The sequence below is a fragment of the Mastigoproctus giganteus genome, chromosome 6 (assembly GCF_048544385.1).
Source record: "Mastigoproctus giganteus isolate SK-2022 chromosome 6, ASM4854438v1, whole genome shotgun sequence".
In the NCBI taxonomy this organism is placed as follows: Eukaryota; Metazoa; Arthropoda; class Arachnida; order Uropygi; family Thelyphonidae; genus Mastigoproctus; species Mastigoproctus giganteus.
In genome coordinates this window covers 200134651-200157802 of record NC_143580.1, presented here as the reverse complement: position 1 = coordinate 200157802, position 23152 = coordinate 200134651, and the positions used below count along the sequence as shown (strand labels likewise).

Below are 23152 nucleotides of genomic sequence, written 5' to 3'. Positions count from 1 at the left end.
ACAGACCTTCAAAACTCGGAAACCAAGCATTTTCGGAACTATGTTGATATAAAATATTTTTATTGTCTACATATGAGGAACTCATTCCTGAAGTATGCCGTGTATTTTTGAGATACCCTGTATATTTATTATTATTTTTATTTAAATTACTGTATTATTATTTTTTTCCTCAAGTGCTTGAGCGGCGCTGTGTTTTAATTTCATGTTTATTTGGGTGGCAGTGTTATTTGATTTTATCTCTCTAGTTTAAATGGCAAGTTATAAATGATTAAGTGGGTTTATTACCCGTATCTGTAGTATGCTTGCATGATACTTGCTACATAGAATAATTTAACAAATATGGGAAGAATATGAAAATGGGTGAGCGAATTTTACATTTTATAGTATAATATTAAGAATATTAAAAAATACATATTTACTTGCTCAAAGCATTTATGCAGAGACAAAATAGAAACATACACGAAGATACAGAAAGAAAACATTAGTTTAAAAATATATATTTTTACAATTTTGTTTTAATTTTTATTAATTATTTCTACGAAGATAAGGCGGATGAGTTATAGGCCCATTTACTTTTAATTGCAGAAAAATCATGTTAGGGCATACTAGCTGCAAAGGCTTTGCACATGTCTCGGGCATTGCCTTTTTCTGTACGTTGATGTCAGAAAACTGAATGTGCTGTTTATTTAGTGCATCGATCTCTCTCTCTCTCTCTTTCTTTCTTTCTTTTTTTTTTTTTTTTAAGGAAAGCCCGAAAGGTATTAGACCCCCATAATACTTAGTACCGTGCATCCATTGCAGGCTGCGAAGACAGATGTTGCTTGTTGACATTAGATACGTCAACAAGTACCATGTAATTTTTGGATAATACATGTGAAGGAAGGTTGTTTCTGAATTGTGGAGATGCTTTGCCATGATTGGTATATTATTATTATTAGCCTATTATTAGCCATATGGTGCAAGGAAGCCTGAGGCTTATGCAGCACCAGCCAAAAAAAAAAAAAAAAAAAAAATTCTGAATTACCCTGAGAGAGAGAGAGCCAGAAGTAGAAGGGAATCACCAAGAAAGAGAAGAATGATGATATCCAGCTCAGGACTCTGGGTGTGAAAGCAAAAAATTGATACAAAGGAAAAAGAGACATATGGGGTGTGAAATAATCAGTCGTAACGTAAGAGATCACTATAAATTATCATACTCTCAAACCTCAACATATCTGAAGGTTCACAAGTCTACCCAGACCTGGATTTCATCAGTGGGCAGATCAGCATTGTGAAGACTTGAACAAACAGTGACAAGATATATCCACAATATGCATGATGTTACAATAAAATTTATTAAAATAAACAAAAATTTTAAACTATATAATAATTACTGTGTAATTAGTGTTAAGTTATGTAAATTTAAAAATGTGCTAGATAAATACCAGGATGCAAACCATGAGAGGGAGGGATATTAAAATAATAACTCTTTAAGACACACACACAAAAAAAGATGCTTCATAAACCTAGCTTCCTGCATAAAGTATTTATTAATATTAGTTCCTTAACTGCATAAAATTAAATATTAAAAAAATACAGCATTTATGTACTGAGAAAAAAATCAGTGTTTCTGAGAGAAACAGTAATACTTGTAAGATGACTACATATCAGTGTCCAGTTTCTTTTTTCAGTATATCAGGATTGTGTTAAATCCCAGCATATAAGCTTTCTGTTTGTATGCTGGGGCAGTCACATAATGTCAAAAGAGTTTACAGGATAGGCAGAATAAAAGAATAACATCTATTTGCCATTCACACCTATTAATGCCTTCTTCATTTATTATCCTGGAGAGCATTTCATAATATTTCTTTTTCAAGTTCTGCTCTCACATCAGTGTGCCAGACTTGCAGTCTTCTACAACCCATCTGCTGATGAAGCTTTCAAGTCTTTCATCCCATTGAAAAACAGATTCCTCCAGTACTCATTCCAATTTGATGGTTTGATTTCATCTGGACAGTACTTTATATCTGTTGTACAGTCAGTGATGTATTTTTTTTCAGCATGTGTTGATTGGCAGAGGAATTGCTCTCCATATGATAAGAGAATTCTTGCAAATGTGTGGTTAGCATAATCTGACTTAAATGTTAAGATGAAACTGATCCATCAGTTGGATCAGGTTCTCAGCTACACTTCTGCAGTGTAATTATGTAGGGGTGTATACACACATATGCTAGAAATGTAACATAAGTTTGCAGGGAAACTACTTGCAAATAATCGAAATCACAAATGCCAAACAGGTATACTTGTACAATGACATAACTGACAAATATTAAATCTGCAAATATAGAGGAATTACTGTTTTGTGAAATGTAACATTGTATTGCATGAAGTGTGTAATGCCTTTTGTTTATCACCTCTACGTTTTGTATTAAGATCCATTCAGTGTGCAGACTCAGTATTCAATTCACATGTGATATACAGGAGTCTCCTTAATGAGACTCCTGTATATCCCAATAACCTTTTGTTCAAGTTTAGCATTTAAAAAATATATCACTCGTCTGTCTACCTATAAAGCAAAACATACTGTGTCTTTATTTTTACAAATTGTATTTATTGCTGGTAAACTGTAAAAATATAGTTTACCAGCAGTTTTCCTTCCTTATGCTTTACAAAAGATAAATCCTTATGAGTTTAGATTTCTATACTGAGGAGAACTACTTTTTGTTAGTCAATAATAATAAAATGCAGTGTATGCATGTTATTTATAATTGGAAGTTAGAGACATAATGACATTTATTCTTTTCCTTATTTTGTAGATATTTTGCCTCAATGTCCAGGACTTTATTGTGGTAGGATGCTGATAAATGGCACATGGGGTGAATGTGGGGTAAGAATATTTCAGTTATGTTCAAAGAAAGACATTTATTGTAAGATTAAAAAGTATAAATGAAACTGATATTTAATATACAGTTTTTTTAATGAGCATTTTAGAGTTGCTTTTGCTAATCTGCGAAAAAACACTTGTCAAATTATTGAAGATTAACAAATTGTATCATAGGTAGTTGTTGAACTACACTTTTGAACCTACTTTATGGAACTGCTTAATATAAACTAATTTTCTATATGTTGCAGGGCAGCAACACATGAATAAAATTTAAGGCAGTACAATACAATTTCAACGTCTATGGAAATATTTTTCTAATCTTGGCAACCATTGTTAAGGAGAGATGCCTTTCAGCCACCTACCAATGCTTCAAGAGAAGTCCCACAAGGATTGCTCTCTACCTTTTTGTTTTCCATCAAACTTGAGCAGTTTTTCTCCAGTCATTCTGATATGCTATCGCATGCAAATAACCTCAAGCTGGCACCTCCGTAGCCAGGTGGGAAGGAGCAGCAGTGCGTAGCACACGCTTCTTGATTAGACTGGGGTTTGAGCCCGTCACCACCAAATACGGAGGATGCGGAAAGGTCAAGGGAATGACCACCGCATATTCCTAGAGCAATATGGCCTTAGTTGCTAATGCTCCTAAAAACCAAATAACAAACAAACAAACCTCAAGCTCTTTATGTATTCTGATGACCCAAATCAAGTGCCCACAAAAACTCAAGTTACCCAACTGTTAGTTGAACTTCTCATCTGCTTAAACTCAATTGGCCTGGAAATTAACCACAGTAAATCAGCTCAAATGACCTTTGCAAAGATAAAAACAGAAAAAATGACATAACCATTCAAATCAATAATGCCCAAATTTAAAAAGGTCAAATTCTGTAGAGATCTTGGGCTCATCTGGAATAATAATCTAACATTTCTCTAGCACTTTAAAGAAACCAAAATCCAAATATTTTACAACACTGTGGAACATCAAACAGGAACTTTCCAGTATCAAATATGTATATATAATCTAATACTAACATATAACAGTTTCTCTTTGTTTTAATTTCTGAATTAAATATCTTAGAAATGCTGTTTTGGTTTAATAGTTGGCAAATGCATTGCAGATAGGGTCATTTTTACTCTCTGTTTTAGCCCTTTTGCACTCTACAGTTTACTCAGCTGTAATTCACATCTCACAAAATGTTTCTTCTCTGATTTCTGTATTAAAATTTGAGACCTTTCTGTTTAAAAAGATCACAGCAATCCCAGTGACTGTGATTTTTGATATCAGATTAATACTTAAAAAATTATTAAAAAAAATTATAAATTCCTCTCATAAAATCTGTTCTAAGTGCAGTTCAATGAAGGAATAAAAAAAAACTAAAGTAATGCTATTGAGGCAGTGTTAAATAGGTGGGCCAGAAAACTGCTAGCTTGGGGAGGTTGAAATACATTAACTAATAGATCAACAATAAAAATCTGTTCTAAGTGCAGTTCAATGAAGGAATAAAAAAAAACTAAAGTAATGCTGTTGAGGCAGTGTTAGGTAGGTGGACCAGAAAACTGCTAGCTTGGGGAGGTTGAAATACATAAACTAATAGATTAACAATAACTGTAAACAGAGGGTAAAAGTGATTATTGCACTGCTTCTGTTGGAAAGCCTGGAAAGCAAAATGCCACGCCTTCTTGGAGGAGGGGGGGGATGGATCCTCATGGGACAAACAAATACGTGGGCTGGTTATGGTTACTAAGAGCAAAAACAGGCACATATATACTTGTTTGTACATCAATGTTAAGAGTCTGGTAAACAAATTTGAAGTAGAAGTACTGGTTCAGTAATCAAATGCAAACATTGTGGGGATATTGGAAACTACTCAGACATAAAGGGATTCAAAATTTGAATATGGTGAGTGGAATGTGTACAGAAAGGACAGTAGGATGAGAGTAGGAGTATGTTATAGCTCAAATGACTAAGATGAATATAACAAGCAAGTATACAGACAAATAGAGTGGACCAGCAAATCAGAATATCTTATAATGAGGAAGTTTAACTTTCCAGATATTGACTGGTACCTCGGTGTGGGTGGCTCGCACAGTAGCAGAGGCCTTTCTGATGTGTTGGATGACAGCTTTGTACACTAGCATGTTAGAGAGACAACAGGAGAAAGGAATGCACTTGATCTGATTATATGTAATTATCATCAGTGATGCTTTATGCATAAGAATCTCAAGGTAAAGAAACCACTAAGCATCAGTGATCATAATATACTGATGTACTATAATATATTGATATACTAATGTCAAGGGTAAAGAGAGAAGGGATATTGCTTTCATAAAGGTGGCTACAATGACCTTAGAAATTCTTTTCAGTGGGATAAACTGATGATGTTTTTAACTTCAAATTCTAAATGGGAAGCATTCGGGGAAGTAATCATAGAAAGTACTAAGCTGAAGCCGGGAGAGGAGATCACACAAAGGATCATGGGAGGTGATCTTGGATGAGAGCTGACATAAACCAGCTGGTTGCAGAAAAATATTTATGATTCAGAGCATACCACTTAGGTGGCTTTGGACTAACCATTGCCACCTGTATCAGAAACCTTTTGGTAACCAGAGAAATGGATATCTTGCAAAATTTAAAGTAAAGTAAAGCATTTAAAGCAAAGTATCATGGGAGGTGATCGTGGATGTGCTCAGAGCTGGCATAAACCAGCTCTGTGCACATCCAATATCATTACATTACATGCACTTCAGCCTTACCAGTTGAAGTGCATTTAATGTAAGCATTAAAGTACCCGTCTGTATTACTGAAGCAGTTGTATATTTCCATCAAGAGGCGAATCATAAACTTTTTTCTGCAACCAGCTGGGCTGGTCAAGAATATTTGAATCGGTTCATGGTTGGGAGATAACAGACTCCAAATTACATGCATGAGTACAATCTTTTGCTTGTCATTGGCAATTCTCATTAAGTTGATCATCAAGTTTTCACATTTCATTGCAATTGCGCTGAGTGGGTTGAGCACGGCGAGCTTTAGATCCTCATTCATCTCACTATTTGGATGATTGTAAAAGTTTTGAAAGGGAGTCTTCTTTACAGTCACATTACAAGGCTGTGCAGATCATTACTGCATGTTTTGTCAGGGTTGTCGTTGTCTTGACACATCACCTTACATATTTCAATCATTTTGTGATGTCCAAGTCCAATTCATACAATTTACAATCTAGTATGAGTTCTTCATTGTCATCTTAGATCTTGTCATATTTCATCTTTGACAGTATCTCTGTTTCCTCATTGCGAATTGAATGTGCAGCATTATCGTCTTGTGCTTGTGTTTGTTGAGATCGAGCCGAGTCATAGTTTCAATAGCATATTATAATATTATGTGTGAATACTGTCATTTCTTGCAGATCTTGTTAGTGCTGCATGTGTAATTTGCAACAAAGCATGACAGAGTAACATGTTCCAACATGATAGTATGATTGTAACAGTACAAATACTTGTATTGTTGCAATTATACTACTCAGCAAAGGACTACAATCAAATGGTTAATTATGCTATTGGCCTAACCTCTTCCAAATGCTGATTCAGTAGAGTAATCAGCTGGCATATGTATCCTATTTATCACTAACACTGATTCAATAGAGTAAGTAGCAGTTGTGAGCATAAATTACATCGTTCATGATTTCAGTTCTAGCTGTTTGAAATTTAGTGGGTGTCATCAAAGATGTTTACACATAAAACATCTTTCGAGCATACAGGGTACACATGCGATTTTTTTTTGCTTACGTTAACACTAGAAGAAAAGGGATGAACCACATTGGCCCATTATATATGAATTGCATAACAACTGATGATCTCGTTCAGTTTTTTTGATAAACTAAATAAATATTTTGCTTTTATATTCATTCATTCATGAAGTTTTTAGGGATAGGAATACCAGATGTATACCAAGTTATAACTGAGAGTTAAATGATTTTGTCATAACTGTGAAGAAAGTGGAAGAGAATTGTTGAAGATAAAAGTAAATAACGTACCTGGAGCTGATGGTATCTATCCATTTATATGGATAGATACCAGGAAAAACTGACTTGATAAATAATATGAAGGTCTTTGAGATAACAGAAGAGGTGAAAGAGCAGTATGTACTGGAACTTATGAACAAGTTTGAGCTTCTGCAGACTGCTCATTACCAAGATATCAACGAGGAATATTACAACTTTCTGCAAATGATAAAAGCCCAAGAAACCTATAGGGAAAAAGAAATCCAAAGAAGAAAAAATTAGTCAAGAAACACTTGTAATGATGAACCAAAGGTGACAATTGAAGAGCAAGATACACCCTGACAAGCAGAAAATTGAGTATACTGAGTTATGCAAAGCCATTAGAAAGAGGCTCAGAGAGGACATAAGAAGATTTAACACAAGAAAAGTAGAACAAGCATTAAGAGAAAACAAAGGACTTAAATTAGCAGCCATGAGCAGTAATACAGAAAGACAAATGATACTGATATGATATTCTTCCTGATGAGGTAGAACAGGTGTTGAAGAAAATGAAGAATCAGAAAGCCCGGGGGGGGGGGCATTTGTGGATTATGAAAAGGCATTTGACTCGGGCACTGGAAAGACAAGGCATAGATACCTCATATATTATGATTTTGAAGAAAATATGAGAACACTACCTTGAGAAAGGAGTTCGACAAGGAGACACAATATCTCCAAAGCTTAACAAATAGATATTTATTGTATACCCAGTATAAAATGAAATATAAGTACAATTTCAGTAGCTTTCGGAACTCGTGTCCCTTTCTCAACTGACAAAATTTTTTGAATACATTACAAGCAAAGTGTGGCACGTTACTCATTCGTCATTGTTGTAGCACGGACGTGTGCTGCCTTGCGCCAGTGATCATCCATCAATAAAACGGTTGTCTGTCTCCAGGATTGGATGTATACGCATGCCTTTCTGGCGATTTAATGCCTTAGGGTTGTTTATTATGTTTAGTGACTCTAGCCATAGGCGGTGGCGAAAGTGTCGCGCGTGGTCCACTATCTCAAAGTCGCGCTTGGGGTCAAGATCGTGGTTGGTAGCCCAAAAGTGTTCTGCAAGCGCGGACTGGTCAGTTTCGGCAAGCCGGATTGCTCTGTCGTGTTCCGTGAGGCGATCCTGGAGACGTCTCGATGTCTCACCTACGTAGCAACTGTTACAGGCCCTACAGGTGATACGGTACACTACATTGCTGCGTAAGACAGGTGTGACAGGGGTCTTCACACTGGAGACAAGTGAACGTAGGTTCCTACCTGGTAATTGCACACATTTGATGTTGTAACTTCTCAGGATCTTCGAGATACGTCCTGACACTCCTGGATAGTACGGAATGTAGGCGGATGATATGCCGACTTGCTTCGGAGGTCTTGGGTTGGAAGTAAGTTCTTGTGCCTGTAACAAGCATCTGTTTAGTACATGGGATGGATAACCGCATCTGGTTAGGTCCGCCTTCACACGGGAGATCTCGTTACGTCTAATTGTGTCGGTGCTGGAATGGCTCCAGGCCCTGGAGAACAGGGTGCGGGCAGTGCTATTGAGATGGCTTGGAGCGTGGCAGGACCCGTAGTTGGTGAATTGACCGCACCACATGGGTTTGCGGTATACTGAGGTCTCTAGATGTGGGCCTACGCGATGCACTAGCACGTCCAGAAACGGGAGCGAACCGTCCACCTCTGATTCTACGGTGAACTTGATGAAATTGGATAGAGAGTTGAGGTATTCTAGTAGTACCGTTTCAGAACCACGTGGTATTATGGTAAAAATATCGTCGACGTATCTACACCACGTTGTAATAGGTGTAGGTGGGTTCTGGTGTATCTGCTTCTCCAGATCTTCCATGGCGATGTTAGCTACTACGGAACTGACAGGGGCACCCATAGCAGTGCCATGTACTTGTTTGTAGAGTGAGTCTTCAAAGGTGAAGATGCTGCTAGAGAGGCATAGGTTGAGGGCGGTACAGATGTCATCAGTGGATAGTGACATCCTGGATTGGAGGCTTAAGTCGCTCTCAAGGAGCCTTCTGGCGCAGTGCACGGCCTGTTGGACGGGAATCGAGGTGAATAAAGAAACCACGTCAAATGATGCCATGATGGAGTTATCAGGGATTGAAATGTCCTTAATGGTGTTAATGAATTCACTGCTGTTTTTAACGGTGTGAGATGTATTACCTATAAGAGGCGAGAGGAGGCTCGCGATGTGTTTGGACAGTTCATACGTTGGGGCACTGCAGCAAGACACTATAGGTCTGAGAGGAATACCCGGTTTATGGATCTTTGGTAATCCGTAGAATTGCGGTAGTTGGCAGCCAGTAGCACGCAGAAGATGGTGAGTCGCGGTCGGGATCTTCTTATCTTTAAGCCATGCGTGGACAAGTTTATTAACATTTGCTTCCAGACGTTTCAAGACTTTAACGGGAGGATCAGGTAGAGGTTCATATACGTTAGGATCGAGTAATAGGGCCAAGGCTTTCTCTCGGTAGGCTGATCGGTCCAGCACAACAGTCCGGCGCCCTTTATCCGCAGGAAGTACAACGATGGAGTTGTCTTTTCTTATAGATGACAGGGCGGCACGTTGGCGGTGGTTGAGGTTTGAGCACGTTTTTCGAGTGTTGCGGAGGACTGCGGCAGTCTTGAATCGGATCTCGTTGGCAGTTTCTTCGGGAAGGTTGGTAATACTGGCTTCTATACCCATAGCGAGCTGTGTGATGGGAGGTTTCGATGGTATAACGGCGAATTTCATACCGTTTGATAAAACACTCAGCTGCTCGTTGGACAGTTGTTTGTTACTTAGATTCAAGGCGAAAGAAGTCGTGTCGTCTGAACGAGTGTTGTCACTATCTCCAAAGCTGTTTACTGCTGCCCTTGAGGAAGCTTTCAGAAGATTAGACTGGTCGCAGAAAGGAGTCAATGTGAATGGAGAGTACCTAAACCATTTACGATTTGCAGATGACATTGTGGTCATAAGCTACGATCCCAAAGAATTAGAGGAAAATCTTAATCAACTATGCACAGTTAGTAAGGATTTTGGACTAAAGATGAATATGGCTAAAACAAAAGTAATGATGAACAAGTATACCACAGAAAGAGACATAAAAATTGAAGGAGCAGTAATTGAAAAGGTGGAGACATATACTTATCTGGGACAAGTTATTAGCTGTAATAATAATAAATGGCTGGAAGTCAAGAGAAGAATAAATTTTGCATGGATAGCATTCAGGAAATATAGTCACATACTGAAGAGCAATATCCCAGTTTTTCTGAAACGTAAAATAATGAACCAATGTATACTCCCCACCATGACGTATGGAAGTGAAACTTGGGCACTCACCAAAAGAATGGAAGAGAAGCTGAGAACTACACAGCGAAGAATGGAACAAATTATATTGGGAATCAGACTGTTAGGTAAGAAGAGAAACACATGGATTAGACAGCAAACTCAAGTAAAGGACATTCTTATCAAAACTAAAGAACTAAAATGGTCTTGGGCAGGACACATAGCTCGAAGACATGATGATAGATGGACTAAGAAAATAACAGAATGGTACCCAAAAGGAGCTAGAAGAAAGCCTGGAAGACAACAGCAGAGATGGATAGATGAAATTCATGAGTTTGTGGGTAATAAATGGATGGCCATTGCACAAAACAGAAGGAACTGGAAAGTAGCTGGAGAGGCCTTCATCCTGCAGTGGATTGAAAATGGCTGATGATGATGATGATCCATTTATATTAGCAGAACCAGAAAAAGAGGTAAACAAACTCTCCATCATAATTGTGAGAGCATTCTTGGATTCACAGGTCCCTGCAGATTGGAGATGTGGAAATATATCTATCTTATTTACAAAGGGGGATCAAAGGCGAAGTGAGTAATTACAGGTCTGTAAGCTTCACTTCTGTTCTTGGGAAAATAATGGAGTTAGCATTTAATGATGCATTGCAGGATCATATTGAAAGGAGTGTGGTTATATTTTGTTAATTCTGTTATTAAAAAGATGTTACAACAATCCTTTCAAGACAAGATCTCCCTTTAACAAATCCACAGCACAGATTTGCGAAGCAATGTGGCATTAGGGGCAAGTTCCTGCTATGGATAAAGAGATGGTTATTAATGGATACCGCACTTCATGGACTGATGTTACTAATGAAGTCTCTCGGTGTTCAATGCTGGGCTCCCACACAACTTTCAGTATTTATTAATGATATTGATGAAGGCCTATCAAGCATATTTTCAGTTTCCAGATGAAACAAATGTCAGCAGTTTAGTTAATAATAGTTATCGAAACATACTATTACAACAAGACCTAAAAAAATTGGGGAAATGGGCTGAGACATAGCAATTGAGGTTCAACATTGATAAATGCAAGATACTGTGTGTGGGTAGCAGTATTCAGATAATAGCATACTAATTGTGGTACCACACTCAAGATGGTGGAGAATGAAAGAGACATAGGGGTAATTGCACAGTCCTGCATGGAGCTCCCTCAGCATTGTCAGACAGGCTGCTAGGACAACTCAGGGGGGTTCTGTCAATGATATACAAGAACTAATGTTTGAGGCAATGGTTAGGTCACATCTTGAGTACTGCATAGGAAGTCTTATATTAAGAAGGGTGGGGATCTGTTGGAACGAGTGCAGAGAAGAGCATCTAGGTTAGTCAAAAGACACAAAGAGGTAATAAAAAAAGGTAAATAAGTAAAGTATAAAAGGTAAATGGTGACTTGATTGAAATGTTTAAGGCTTTAAATGTATTGGGTAAACCAAATGCTAATGACATCCATACTTTTTCTCAGACAACATGCATAAGGGGACATAAATTTAAATTGAAAAAAGTATGGTTTTAGAATAGTGTGCAAAAATTTTTTAGCCAGAGAGTGATTGATTGTTGAAAGTATTAGACAGATTATAGGTCTACATTTTAAGAAAAGTTCTGCGATGTTTTACTGTTGATAAGATGTCAACTATATTTTTAATGGAAATTTCAAAAGTTACTTGTAATTTGTTCTTATCATGTTAAATTTTTTTACAAATAAAAATATTGTTGAGGGAATTGTCTGGTTTATTTTGTAATTTTATAGAATTTACAAATAAGTTATTTTTATATAAAATTACTTAAAAACAGAAATATCGAATTAATATCACATAGGTGGCCACAAACTGTATTTCTTATACACTGAACTAGTTTAAACTTTTGTGTTTTTGACTTCCTCAGACAGCTAGTTTCAGTGGCTCATCCCCTTTTCAGCTTACAGCAGTAATTGGCCATCATATTGACATTCCATTCCCCTTGGTACCTTTTTTTCCATTTCTTTTATATCCTATTGGAATCTTTTCCCTGCTCTTTTCTTAAACTACCTGAATTTTCTGGGAGATAGTTGAGATGTGAGCACAAGAAGTTAACACTCATATTACAACCTAGTTTTCTGAACTTCTCTAGCATCTCATAATCTGAGTATTCATTGTTTCCTAGAAAATTGGGCACTATATTTTTAAAGCCAGTCCAAGCATTTATTTCAGTTTGGTTTGTGGATTCTTTTTAAATACAGAATCTACCAGCAGCTTGCAGATTTGAGGCCCAATAAAAATTACTGCTTTGATTTTTTTTTGTGCACTTAAGCAATGAAAATTTAGTGGAAACATACTTGAAACAGTTTCCTTCTTTATTTGGGGCTTGGCTGAGCCATTTGATTAAATGGTATGCAGAGAAGGTAATGGTACTTTGGTTTGATCCACTGAATGGCTCAGCCGACTGGGCTAGCCGGGTGGGTAAAGTGCCTGCCTGGCAACCCAAAGGTCACGGGTTCAAATCCCGCCTTGGGCTTGGATCAGAGTAGTGCAAAAACCTTGGGAGGTGCATTATGGCCACAGAAGCCGATGCACCAACAACTAACAAAAAAAAAAAAAAAAACTAGTGGCTCATCTTTAGTGTTCTTCAAATCTGGTTTCAGAGACAGTCTTGGTGGCCACACTTTCCTAATGTTCACTTCTTATTCTTCTATCCCACTTGCAAGCAAGCAAGACATTTTTGTATGAGAAAGTTGTTGGCCAAGTAGCAGACCAATAACTTGAAAATTGCCACACGAGCCAACTGTAATCGTTGTACTAAATTTTTTCCAAAAGAAACTTAATTTTCGTAGTTGTCTTTTAAATGTGTTGAATGGGCTACAGGAATGGATGCATATTTCTTTCCGTTATGAAAGAGAATACTTTTAAATCTTTGCTTCAATAAGTCAATAAATAGCCTCCACTATGGTTAGTTGATAGAAAATTTCAAAAAAATTCATAACCAGAGGAAAGTTGTTACAATTATTTGTTGAGCCTCCTTCAGAAAAATGGTAATCAATTCTTTTTCACAATATCTATACCATGAAAAGAATGTTCTTGTGGCCAGCAGATCCTTGGATTTCAATCTTCACCCTGAAAGCTCTGCAGACCCTTTGGGTATATTTAAATCTCCCATAAGATCAATTTCAATATATGTAAACAGCCATGGTCCAAAGTAGTGAATTTCTTTGCAACAACAGTTTGTATCATTGTGTATATCACAGGTGTCAAATTTGGAATCTGATGGCATATTTTCAAAAACCTAGGTGCAAGTTGTACCTGTAGTTCAGTTCTGTGGGGTATACAATGCTTGCTTGTTCTTCATTTTATTACCTTCTGCATTTACAAACAAAAGTAGCAACGTTAATATGATCCCGAGGTTTCCTCCACACCACGGGAATGGCAAATGGCTTGGCTTTCTTTTTATCACATTTCCACAAACATAAATAACCCAGACTTGTATGCCACATTTTGTGGGAGGCCCAACTTGGTCACCTAATTTAATTCCAAAATATGTGGCATATATATTTTTCACAAAAGATGTGGCACTGAGTGCCAAGTGAGTGATCAAAGCAAATTTCTAAGTGAATTTTGTGCCTTCTCTCTAATCAATAAATCACAGAGAATATTTAAGTTTACATTTACACAGTTATTTGATTTCTGCTCTTCAAAGTAAAGAAGGAAGCTTACTAAAAAGAAAGGAAATGCACCTTTGTTCTTGTATATAGAACTAACCTTCATAACACATTAACCTCCTATTGCTTGGTCATTGGCGGTACCACTCTCCACATGGCAGGGCCAGAAATCATGACAGTAAAGTTAATCTGCCAAGGTAAGTATTTCCATTTGCAACTCTGAATATGTCTAAGGATGTTATATCTAGCTGGGATCTGTTGAATATTACAGAGGAAGAAATAACTCGAGAGCTTCAGAAACAAATGTAATTAGAGTCAAATGAATTATGATTAAAAAAGATAATAAACTTACACTTACTGGGAATGTTATTCTTACATTTAATACCCTAAGACTACCCTCATCTGTAAAAGCAGGTTATCTACTTTGCCACATTCCTGCCTACATTCCTAATCCCTTGAGATGTTATGTGCCAAAATTATGGCCAATCTCAAATGACATGCAGAGGAAACTCAGTTTGTCCCAATTCTCAACTGTGGATCCTCCAGTCACATTCAAAGTGATTGTTTGGTGACAAAAATGACCTGCCCCAACTGCAAAGACAACCATCCTTCATATTCCAATTTTTTTTCTCAGTTTTCTATCTGTGATAGAAAACTGAGAAAAAAAATTGTAAAATATAAGGTTGAAAACAAAGTAAGTTATGCAAGGAAACTAATTGAACCCAGTTTGTCCGAACATACTTATGCCAGTATTACACAAAACATCAAACAGTGGCCACTCAAACTGATGTTACAGTCCCTTTAAACATATCAATCTCTGACTGATCTCAGACCAGGCAAGAAATACTCCTCTTACAATACAAGTGATATCTGCTCCTCTTCCTCCAGTGATTGCTACTACATCACAAAGTCCAAGTTTGAATTCAACAAAGAATATTTAAGGCACATCCATGGATATAGATGACTCATCTAAACACGAAGATCCAGTTTTAGAAATATATGTAGAAGATATAGACACTGACCAGCCTTTCTTCCTAAAAAAAAAAAAAAAAAAAAAAGAAAGCCTAGCAAAACCTTTGTGGATTTCTTGGATGACTGTTTTCTACAGCAGCATATTAAAGAGGCAACAAGAGGATGCAGTACCCTTGATCTGGTTATCAGCAGTGATTCTTCATGCATTAAGAATCTGCAGGTAAATAACTCCCACTGGGTAGATTAATGTGGAATTTAATTAAAGACATAACTACTGTCAAGGGTAACGGGAAAGGCGTGTGGCTTTTGCTTTCATAAGGATGACTTCGGTGGTCAGGCAATTTTTAAATTCTGTGCAGTGGAACCAACTGATGATGTTACTACCAGCAAATTCTAAATGAAATTTACCTATGGGTAGGGAGGTCATCGAATACCGGAATAATTTGCCTTCTAGTATGACAGTGAGTCTGGTTAAATTCAGGTGAGAAATAGAAGGTTGCCTTGTGGGATTGGGAATAATGTGAATATATGAATATGAATAGTATGTATATGTATGTATGAATATTCATACATATAATACATATGCACAATATTCATGCATATGCTATATGTATGAATATTGTGTATATGTATGTTATATGTATGAATAGTATGACTGTATTAATGATATTGATGAGGGTATATCAGACTTAACATCTAAGTTTGCAGATCATACAAAGGTTGGTAGAGTGGTTAATGACAGTAATGATGGTATGTAACTGCAACAGGATCTAGAAAAATTAGGCAGATGGGCTGAGAAATAGCAATTGAAGTTTAATATTGACAAATGCAAAATACTGCATATAGATAGCAGCAACCCCAGAGTAACATACCAACTGTATAGTATATACAGGGTGTCCCAAAAAAGGCGTAGCCAATTTTAAATGTTTGTAACAAATGTAATTTTAATGATAGAAACACAAAACCTGTGCTAAATGTTAGAAAAACAGTTGAAGTTTTTACTGACATTCAATTGTTGCACCACTTGTCACATGAACAATATCTAATCAGTAATAAAGTTCATCCCATGTTTTTTCAAGGATGTAACGCTTAATCATGGTAATCGCATTTGTAATCCTGCGCTTTAAGTCTGCGATGTCTGCAACAGGAGTCTTGTAGACTGTGTCTTTGATGAATCCCCATAAGAAGAAATCACAAGGGAATAAATCTGGTGAACGTGGTGGGCACGTAATGGACCCATCACGCCCAATCCAACGGCCAGGAAACTTGCCATCAAGAGACCTCCTCGCACTCAAAGCTCAATGTGGCGGCGCTCCATCCTGTTGGAAAATAACCCCATTTGGTAGTTAATCCAATTGAGGATACACAAATAAAACTCAAGCATGTCCTGGTAATTATCTGCTCTCACAGTTGCTTCTTGAAAGAAAAAGGGTTCAGTAACACAATCAACCATGATGCCACACCACACATTCACCTTTGGGCTAACTCGCTGATACTCCTGCACGCAGTGTGGGGTTTCACTCCCCCAAATTCTGACATTTTGCTTATTCACCTTTCCTGAAACATGAAATATGCACTCGTCCGTGAAACAAAATCCGTGTCATTACAAGTTCATCTTGTTCCATTTTCTCCAACATGTCTTTTGCGTATTGTTTACGTTTCACACGGTCATCCCAGATTATGTGCTGGACAATCTGCAATTTATGTGTACATTTTCAATTTTCTTTGCAACACTATATGCACTGAAGTCTTGGGGATGGCTAGTTGCAGTGCTGCTGTTCTAACGGATTTTGAGGACAAACGAATGCGTTTCTCACAACTTCCACTCTTTCCTGCATCAAAAATGCTAGTCGACCAGGGCTTTTCGTAGGATGGACGCTACCTGTTTCCTTGAATAGCTGATACCACTTTCTGATGCTGTTATGGGTTCGTGGCTTTATCCCGTATTTACTCCTGAAATTACGCTGAACCTGCATTTCAGACCGGGTTTCAATAAATCACTCCACTACCTGTGCTTTGGTCACGGGATCCATTTGTTACATCTCTACTTCAACTTCAGGACAACCGTCACAATCTGCAAAAGAAAAGAACGGATTATTGAAGTAAAAACTTCAACTGTTTTTCTCACATTTAGTGCAGGTTTTGTGTTTCTATCATTAAAATTACATTTGTTACAAACATTTAAAATTGGTTACACCTTTTTGGGACACCCTGTACTACACTCAGAGTAGTGGCAAATGAAAAAGACCCGAGGGTAATTGTGCAGTCATATATGAAATTATCTGAGCAGTGCAGACAGGCTGTCAGGATAGCCCAGGAAGTTTTGTCAATGATATAAAGGAATTTTGTTAGCAGGGATAAGGAAGTGATTATTCCATTGTATAAGGCAATGGTCAGGCCAGATGTTGAGTACTGCATACAGGTCTGGAGGCTTCATTGTAGGAAGGATGTGGAACTACTGGAAGGAGTACAGAGAAGGGCAATGAGATTGGTGAGAGGAACAAAGAAGGAATTCTTACCATGGAAGGTTTCAGTTCTGCAAATTTCAACATCTAGAGACTAGGCACCTATGAGGTGATCTCATTGAGGTATTTAAGGCTTGGAATGGATTTAGCAATCTAATGCTGATGAGCTTCTTCCTTTTGCTTAGCCCCACACATGAGTGACACAAATTCAAATTGAGGAAGGGTTGTTGCAGAATAGATGGCAGAAGTTTGCCTTCAGTCAACAGGTGGTTGATTGCTGGAACAAACTGTTGTCCATTGTTGTGGAAATAGATAGTTTGAAAAAATTCACGGAAGAACTAGACAAACTATTGGAGGGTGTTTTTTTTTTTTTTTTTTTGCTGATGCTGTATAAGCTTGCTTTCTTGCATCATTTGCACTACTAATGCTAATATTCTGTTTTATTTTAGTGGTATTATTTTTATATTTTATTTTTTGTCTGATACAGAAAAAGTCCACTTCTTGCATAATTTGATCTTACTTAATACTAATATAAATTCCTTTTATAACCATATGTTCATTCCATTGTGTCTGCAACTGATTAAAATATTTTTAGAAGCCTTCTTTTATGAATGCTCATAGGCTGCACATCTTATTTTATTTTCAATTTCTTGAATTGACCTCAAATGATTTTCCTTTCATGTCCTGTTTTTAATTTTGAGAATAGCCAAAAATCATATTGTGGAAAATCGGGCAAATAAAGTATGATGGGAATATTTCTTTTGGTCAAAAATGTGCTGGACAGCAGGTGACTTGGCACAATGTCTTGGTGAAGGAACCAACTATTTTGCCAATTTTTTTGGATCGTTTACAGTTGATTGCACTTCTCAACCATTTTAAAATTTCTTGGTACTAAGCTGCATTATCAGTAACATCTTGTGGAATGAATTCTGATAACACTATCCCCTCATTGTCAAAAAAAATGCAGTCAGCATGACCTTCGCTGATTTTGGCAGCCAGATCTTTTTTGGCCTTGGTAATGATGTTTTCCATTGGGAGCTTTGAATCTTGGTCCACTGGCTCATATTCATACACCCAAAGACTCATCACCAGTTATAATTTTTGCTAAAAGTGTAAGCTTGCTCAAATATCTCCAATGGAATGAGGGCTCGATGCTGTCATTGATCTCGAGTGAGAATGCATGATGAAAACTTTGCATTCCCTCACCATATTCCATATCCTTAGTCAGAATGGCCTGAACTGAACAAAAAGAAAGTACCATCTCTTCAGCAATTTCTCAAATGGTCAGTCAACAATCCAATCAATGAATGACCATTGCTAAAGATAGAATAGACCATTGGATACGAGAAAGAAAATACTGTGTGGATTTATAGTGGTGGAATCGACATTGAAAATCATTTATTTAGACTTTAAGGGATTTCTCTCATACTCTAGAAAAGGTAGAAATAAGGTCAGTAGGATAGGCAAATATTTACTTTTCATTTAAGGAATAGACTGGATTATGGCCATCCAACAAGAAAAACGTCACTAGAGATGATATTAAAAAGAGAAATAAATTAGGAATTAATTCTAAAGTTCATGTTATAAGAACAACTAGAGAAATATTAGCAACACTTGAATTTTTGTACTGTATGTGTATATTATGGTAGGAGGATATTTATTAAGAGCATCACCAGAGGAGTCAGAGAAAAAGTAGGTAGTACTGGTAGGTTAGCTTTTATCTTGAAAATATATTAGAACCATCTGAATGTAAAGGAGGTAGAAGTGTGGCTGCATACTGAAGTTTGTAGTTACTGGAATTAGAAAGGGACCAGAAAACATAATTATCTTTTGAGCATGAGGCAGGTTTTCTGATTTTGCATTTTTAAAAAATCAGTTTTAGATTTATTAATAATTTGTTTACAACTATTGTGAGCTTCATTCTGTTTAAGCAAAAAAGAAAACTTAAATATTTTGATGGCAACCAGTTATGTTATGCTTTATTTTTATCTTAAACAGTCTTACATATCAGTACTAAAATAAAAAGCTTATATAAAGGATAATTTAAACCAGAATGAGGAATAAAAGTTTCCATTCATATGAGTTTTGATCCATTCCATTCATATTGTTTTGATCATGGGGACAGATGTCTAACTAACAAAAAATGGAATACAGTCCTCTGATCTATTATATGTCTAATTGAAGTGATTTTACCTTATAGAGAAAAGTAAAACTCATATAGCTCAACTTGCCTAATTAATATAAACATTTAATTAGAACCTCTTTACTGAACAGTTCACTTCATAAGAAATCAGTAATTCTTTAGTGACATAATATTTACTGTCATTAGTTTACAAGAGGAGCTGATTTGGAGAAAATTTTTCAAAGTGGAAAATAACTATACAACCGGAAATTAGGAACAGAACTACATATAACCTAACTAGCTAAATTCACAAAATTATATGCTACTATAAGTCAAACCTTTAGATCTGAAGGAGCAGTGGGAGGGGAATCAGAAATTTTTGGAAACTGAACTGTCACCTGCCGAAATCAAAAAAATTATTCATCATCTGTCATTTTTTGTTATGTATTGACAGTAGACTGAGCTATATATCATTAATCTGATTTCTGCTGATTGAATTGGTGAGCTGTATAAATCTGATCGTAGCCGAGCTGGTTAAGCTGGTAGTTTTATTTTGAATGCATTTCTAGTCAGGATCCCTGGATTTGACTTGCTAATAGCACCCAGCCTTGAGACTGACTAACTCAAGAAACCAAGAGGAAATCCATGACTACCGACAGCTGGTCTCGAACCCCGCTCAGTACAGCCTTGCACTCTTGCTAACATGGCTACTGGGTCCCAAGCTGGTAGTGAATTTAATAAATCATATTATGGGATTGTATAGTAATTTCTTATGCTTCTCACACTCTCTTCTCCCCATTCTCTTTCTTTTAGTTGATCGTGGCTGTTATTTTCTTGTTTTAATCTATGATCTTTTTTTTTTTTTTTTGTTATGATCATTATTTTTATTACGATTCTCAAATGGACCTCATGGGTGTCACTTGAAAATCTTAAGTTTTTGTGCCCTTAATAGTTTTTGTAAATTTGCAAATAGAAGTAACTAATACTAATATATATATATTAGATAAGTCATTTTTGAACTTTGCACACTGTTTTCTTCTCTTATCTGAGTATAATTCTTAGGAGGGTGTTATTTATTCCAATGTATAAGGGAATGTTGATATCATGGGGACAGATGAACTAATGAAATGTGTGATTTAATAGTTCTAACTTCTTTTCTCTGTCCAAATAGAACTGTAAAACATCACTTGGGACTTAGCTAATTTCAGGCAGGCAGGCAGAATTTTTTTTGTTGAGTTATTTTATTTTTTCATTACACACAGTGCAGATCTGCTTGTAAAGATTTATTTTGAATGCATTTCTAGTCAACCTTTGTTTGCCAACCTTTCTAAAACAGAACATGATCTAGCCAAGGAGGATGGATGCCTTTATGTGTCTAGAGTGTCAAGAAATTCTGTGCCATCTCAGCGTTCTGATGGGCATTTAGGAGAATTTTCAAGGGAATTTACGAGGGTAAATTCCCTCGAAGAAATTAATATTAGGGGCCCATAAAGCTCAGCTGCCCAGCTCAATGGCAGAGCTCACTCCTGTGCATCAGGCAACACAGAGGCAATCTCCAAGGCAGAATGCGCTGGTCCCAAAGGAACTAGTTATTGTTGGTAATTCTATTTTCAGGGAGACGGGGAATGTACTATGCAAGAAGGAAAGGTGAAACAGGACCAGGTTATGTCTGCCAGGGGCAAAAGTTGATGAAGTTGTAGAGCAGATATCATCTTTTAAGGGCACAAAAGGTGATATTGTTGTACACGTTGGAACAAATGACTTTAAGAGTAAGAGAACTGCAGATTTACTCAACAGGTACAGTCAATGTTGAAAAAAAGTTGCGAGTCAGGGTTGAATGTGAAAGTTCTGCATTCTGCCCAGATACAAGAGTAGAGAGTATATGATGAGAGCCTTCTCGATGAATTCAGCCCTTGAGAGATTGTGCAAAGCTCAAGGGGGTAGAATTTTTTTCAGCCTGGTCTGTGCTTGTTGACAGGAGAGACTGCTTTTACAGGGATGGGGTACACTTAAATAGAAAGGGTGCAAGAATATTTGCTGATGCTATTGAGGCAGTGTTAGGTGGGTCCGAAAACTGCTAGCTTGGGGGATACACAGACTAAAAGGTTAACAGTGGCCGCAGGCAGAGGCAGAAGTGATTCTTGCACTGCTTCTATTAGAATGAGCAGCAGCCTGGAAAGCAGGGCAGTGGAGATTTCCAGGACTGCTAAAAGTCATTGTGGAACAAATAAATACATGGGCTGTGTTAGGGTAACTAAGAGTAGAAACAGGTGCATGTATACTTGCATGCTTACCACTGCTAGGAGTATAGTTAATAAATTTGATGAGCTTGAAGTGCTAGTCAAAACATCAAAGGCAGATATTGTTGGGATATCAGAGATGTGGTGTCACACACACATAAGCAATCAGAATTGGAATTTGGGGAGTACAATGTATACAGAAAGGATAGACAGGACAGGAAGGGAGGAGGGGTTATGCTGTTAGTTAAGAAACATAAAATCTAAGGAAGTACATCCAATTGATGTTGGTGGCCAATGCAATGTTGAGTCTGTTTGGTGTGACATAAGCACTGGGAAAGGAAAAATGAGAGTAGGTGTGTGTTATAGGCCTAATGAATCTGATGAGTATAATGAGCAATTGTGCAGAGAAATAGAGTGGGCTAGTAAATCAGAATGTCTTATAATAGGGGATTTTAACTTTCCAGATATTGACTGGAACTTGTGGATTGGTCACTCGCATACTAGCAAGACTTTTTGTGGGTTTATTGGATGGCTGTTTTCTACAGCAACATGTTCAAGACACAACCAGAGGGAGTAATACTCTTGATCTGATTATCAGCAGTGATTATTCATGCATTAAAAATTTGCAGATAAAGGAACCACTGGGTGACAGTGATCACAATGTACTGGTGTGGAAATTACTTAAAGATGTAACTACCATCAAGGCTAAAGGGAAGGGCTTTTGCTTTCGTAAAGGTGACTACAGGGGTCTCAGACAGTTTTTAAATTCTATACAGTGGGATCAACTGATAATGTTACCAACAGTGAATTCTAAATGGGAAGCCTTCGGGCTTCCCATTTAGAATTCTAAATAGTAGCCTCCATTAATTTTGGAGGCTACTAGGCTTTTCATTGCAACTAAGAAATACTGTTCAAGGTTTAGGCCTAAATGGATATCAGACGAACTAATGAGGCTCATGGCAGAGAAGAAAAATGTGTGGGATGCATATAAAGTATCAGGTGACACAGAAACCTATGGCAGATATAAACTAGTCTGTAATCAAGTCACAAAGGAGGTTAGGCAGGCGAAGGCAGATTACAAGAAATCGTTGGCAAAAGGATGCAAAGAAAAACAGCAAAGAGTTCTTTACTTATGTAAACTCTAGAAGGAAAGGGATGAATCATATTGGACCACTTAACATACATGGGTTGACTATTGATGATCATGCTAAGGTAGCTGATAAACTGAATGAGTATTTTGCATCTATATTCACACATGAAGAGTTATTCAATGAGGGGAGTGCCAGACGTTTATCAAACTCTAACAGGAAGCTAAGTGATTTTGTAATAACAGAGCAAAGTGGAGGAGAAATTGTTGAAGTTAAACATAAAAAAGTCACCTAGTGTGGATGGGATCTATCCATTTATATTAAAGGAGGCATTCTTGCACTGCTAAAACCCTTAGCCATAATTATGAGAGCTTCCTTGGACTCAGGGGAGGTCCACATGGACTGGAGGTTT

The 23152-nt window shown here is 37.1% G+C and overlaps 1 protein-coding gene across 5 annotated transcripts in view; it reads left to right on the top strand.

Annotated features, from left to right (window-relative positions):
* The first annotated feature begins 230 nt into the window (after positions 1–230).
* LOC150084872 (JNK1/MAPK8-associated membrane protein) overlaps positions 231–23152 on the top strand; it is an 86973-nt gene continuing 64051 nt past the window's right edge. For all 5 annotated transcript variants that reach the window (XM_090376670.1, XM_090376669.1, XM_090376671.1 and 2 more), the window contains exons 1-2: positions 231–360; positions 2796–2866. In XM_090376670.1, coding sequence (XP_090232796.1) covers positions 351–360; positions 2796–2866 — 81 coding nt within the window. In that variant the 5' untranslated portion in view covers positions 231–350. The remainder of the gene's footprint in view (positions 361–2795; positions 2867–23152) is intronic.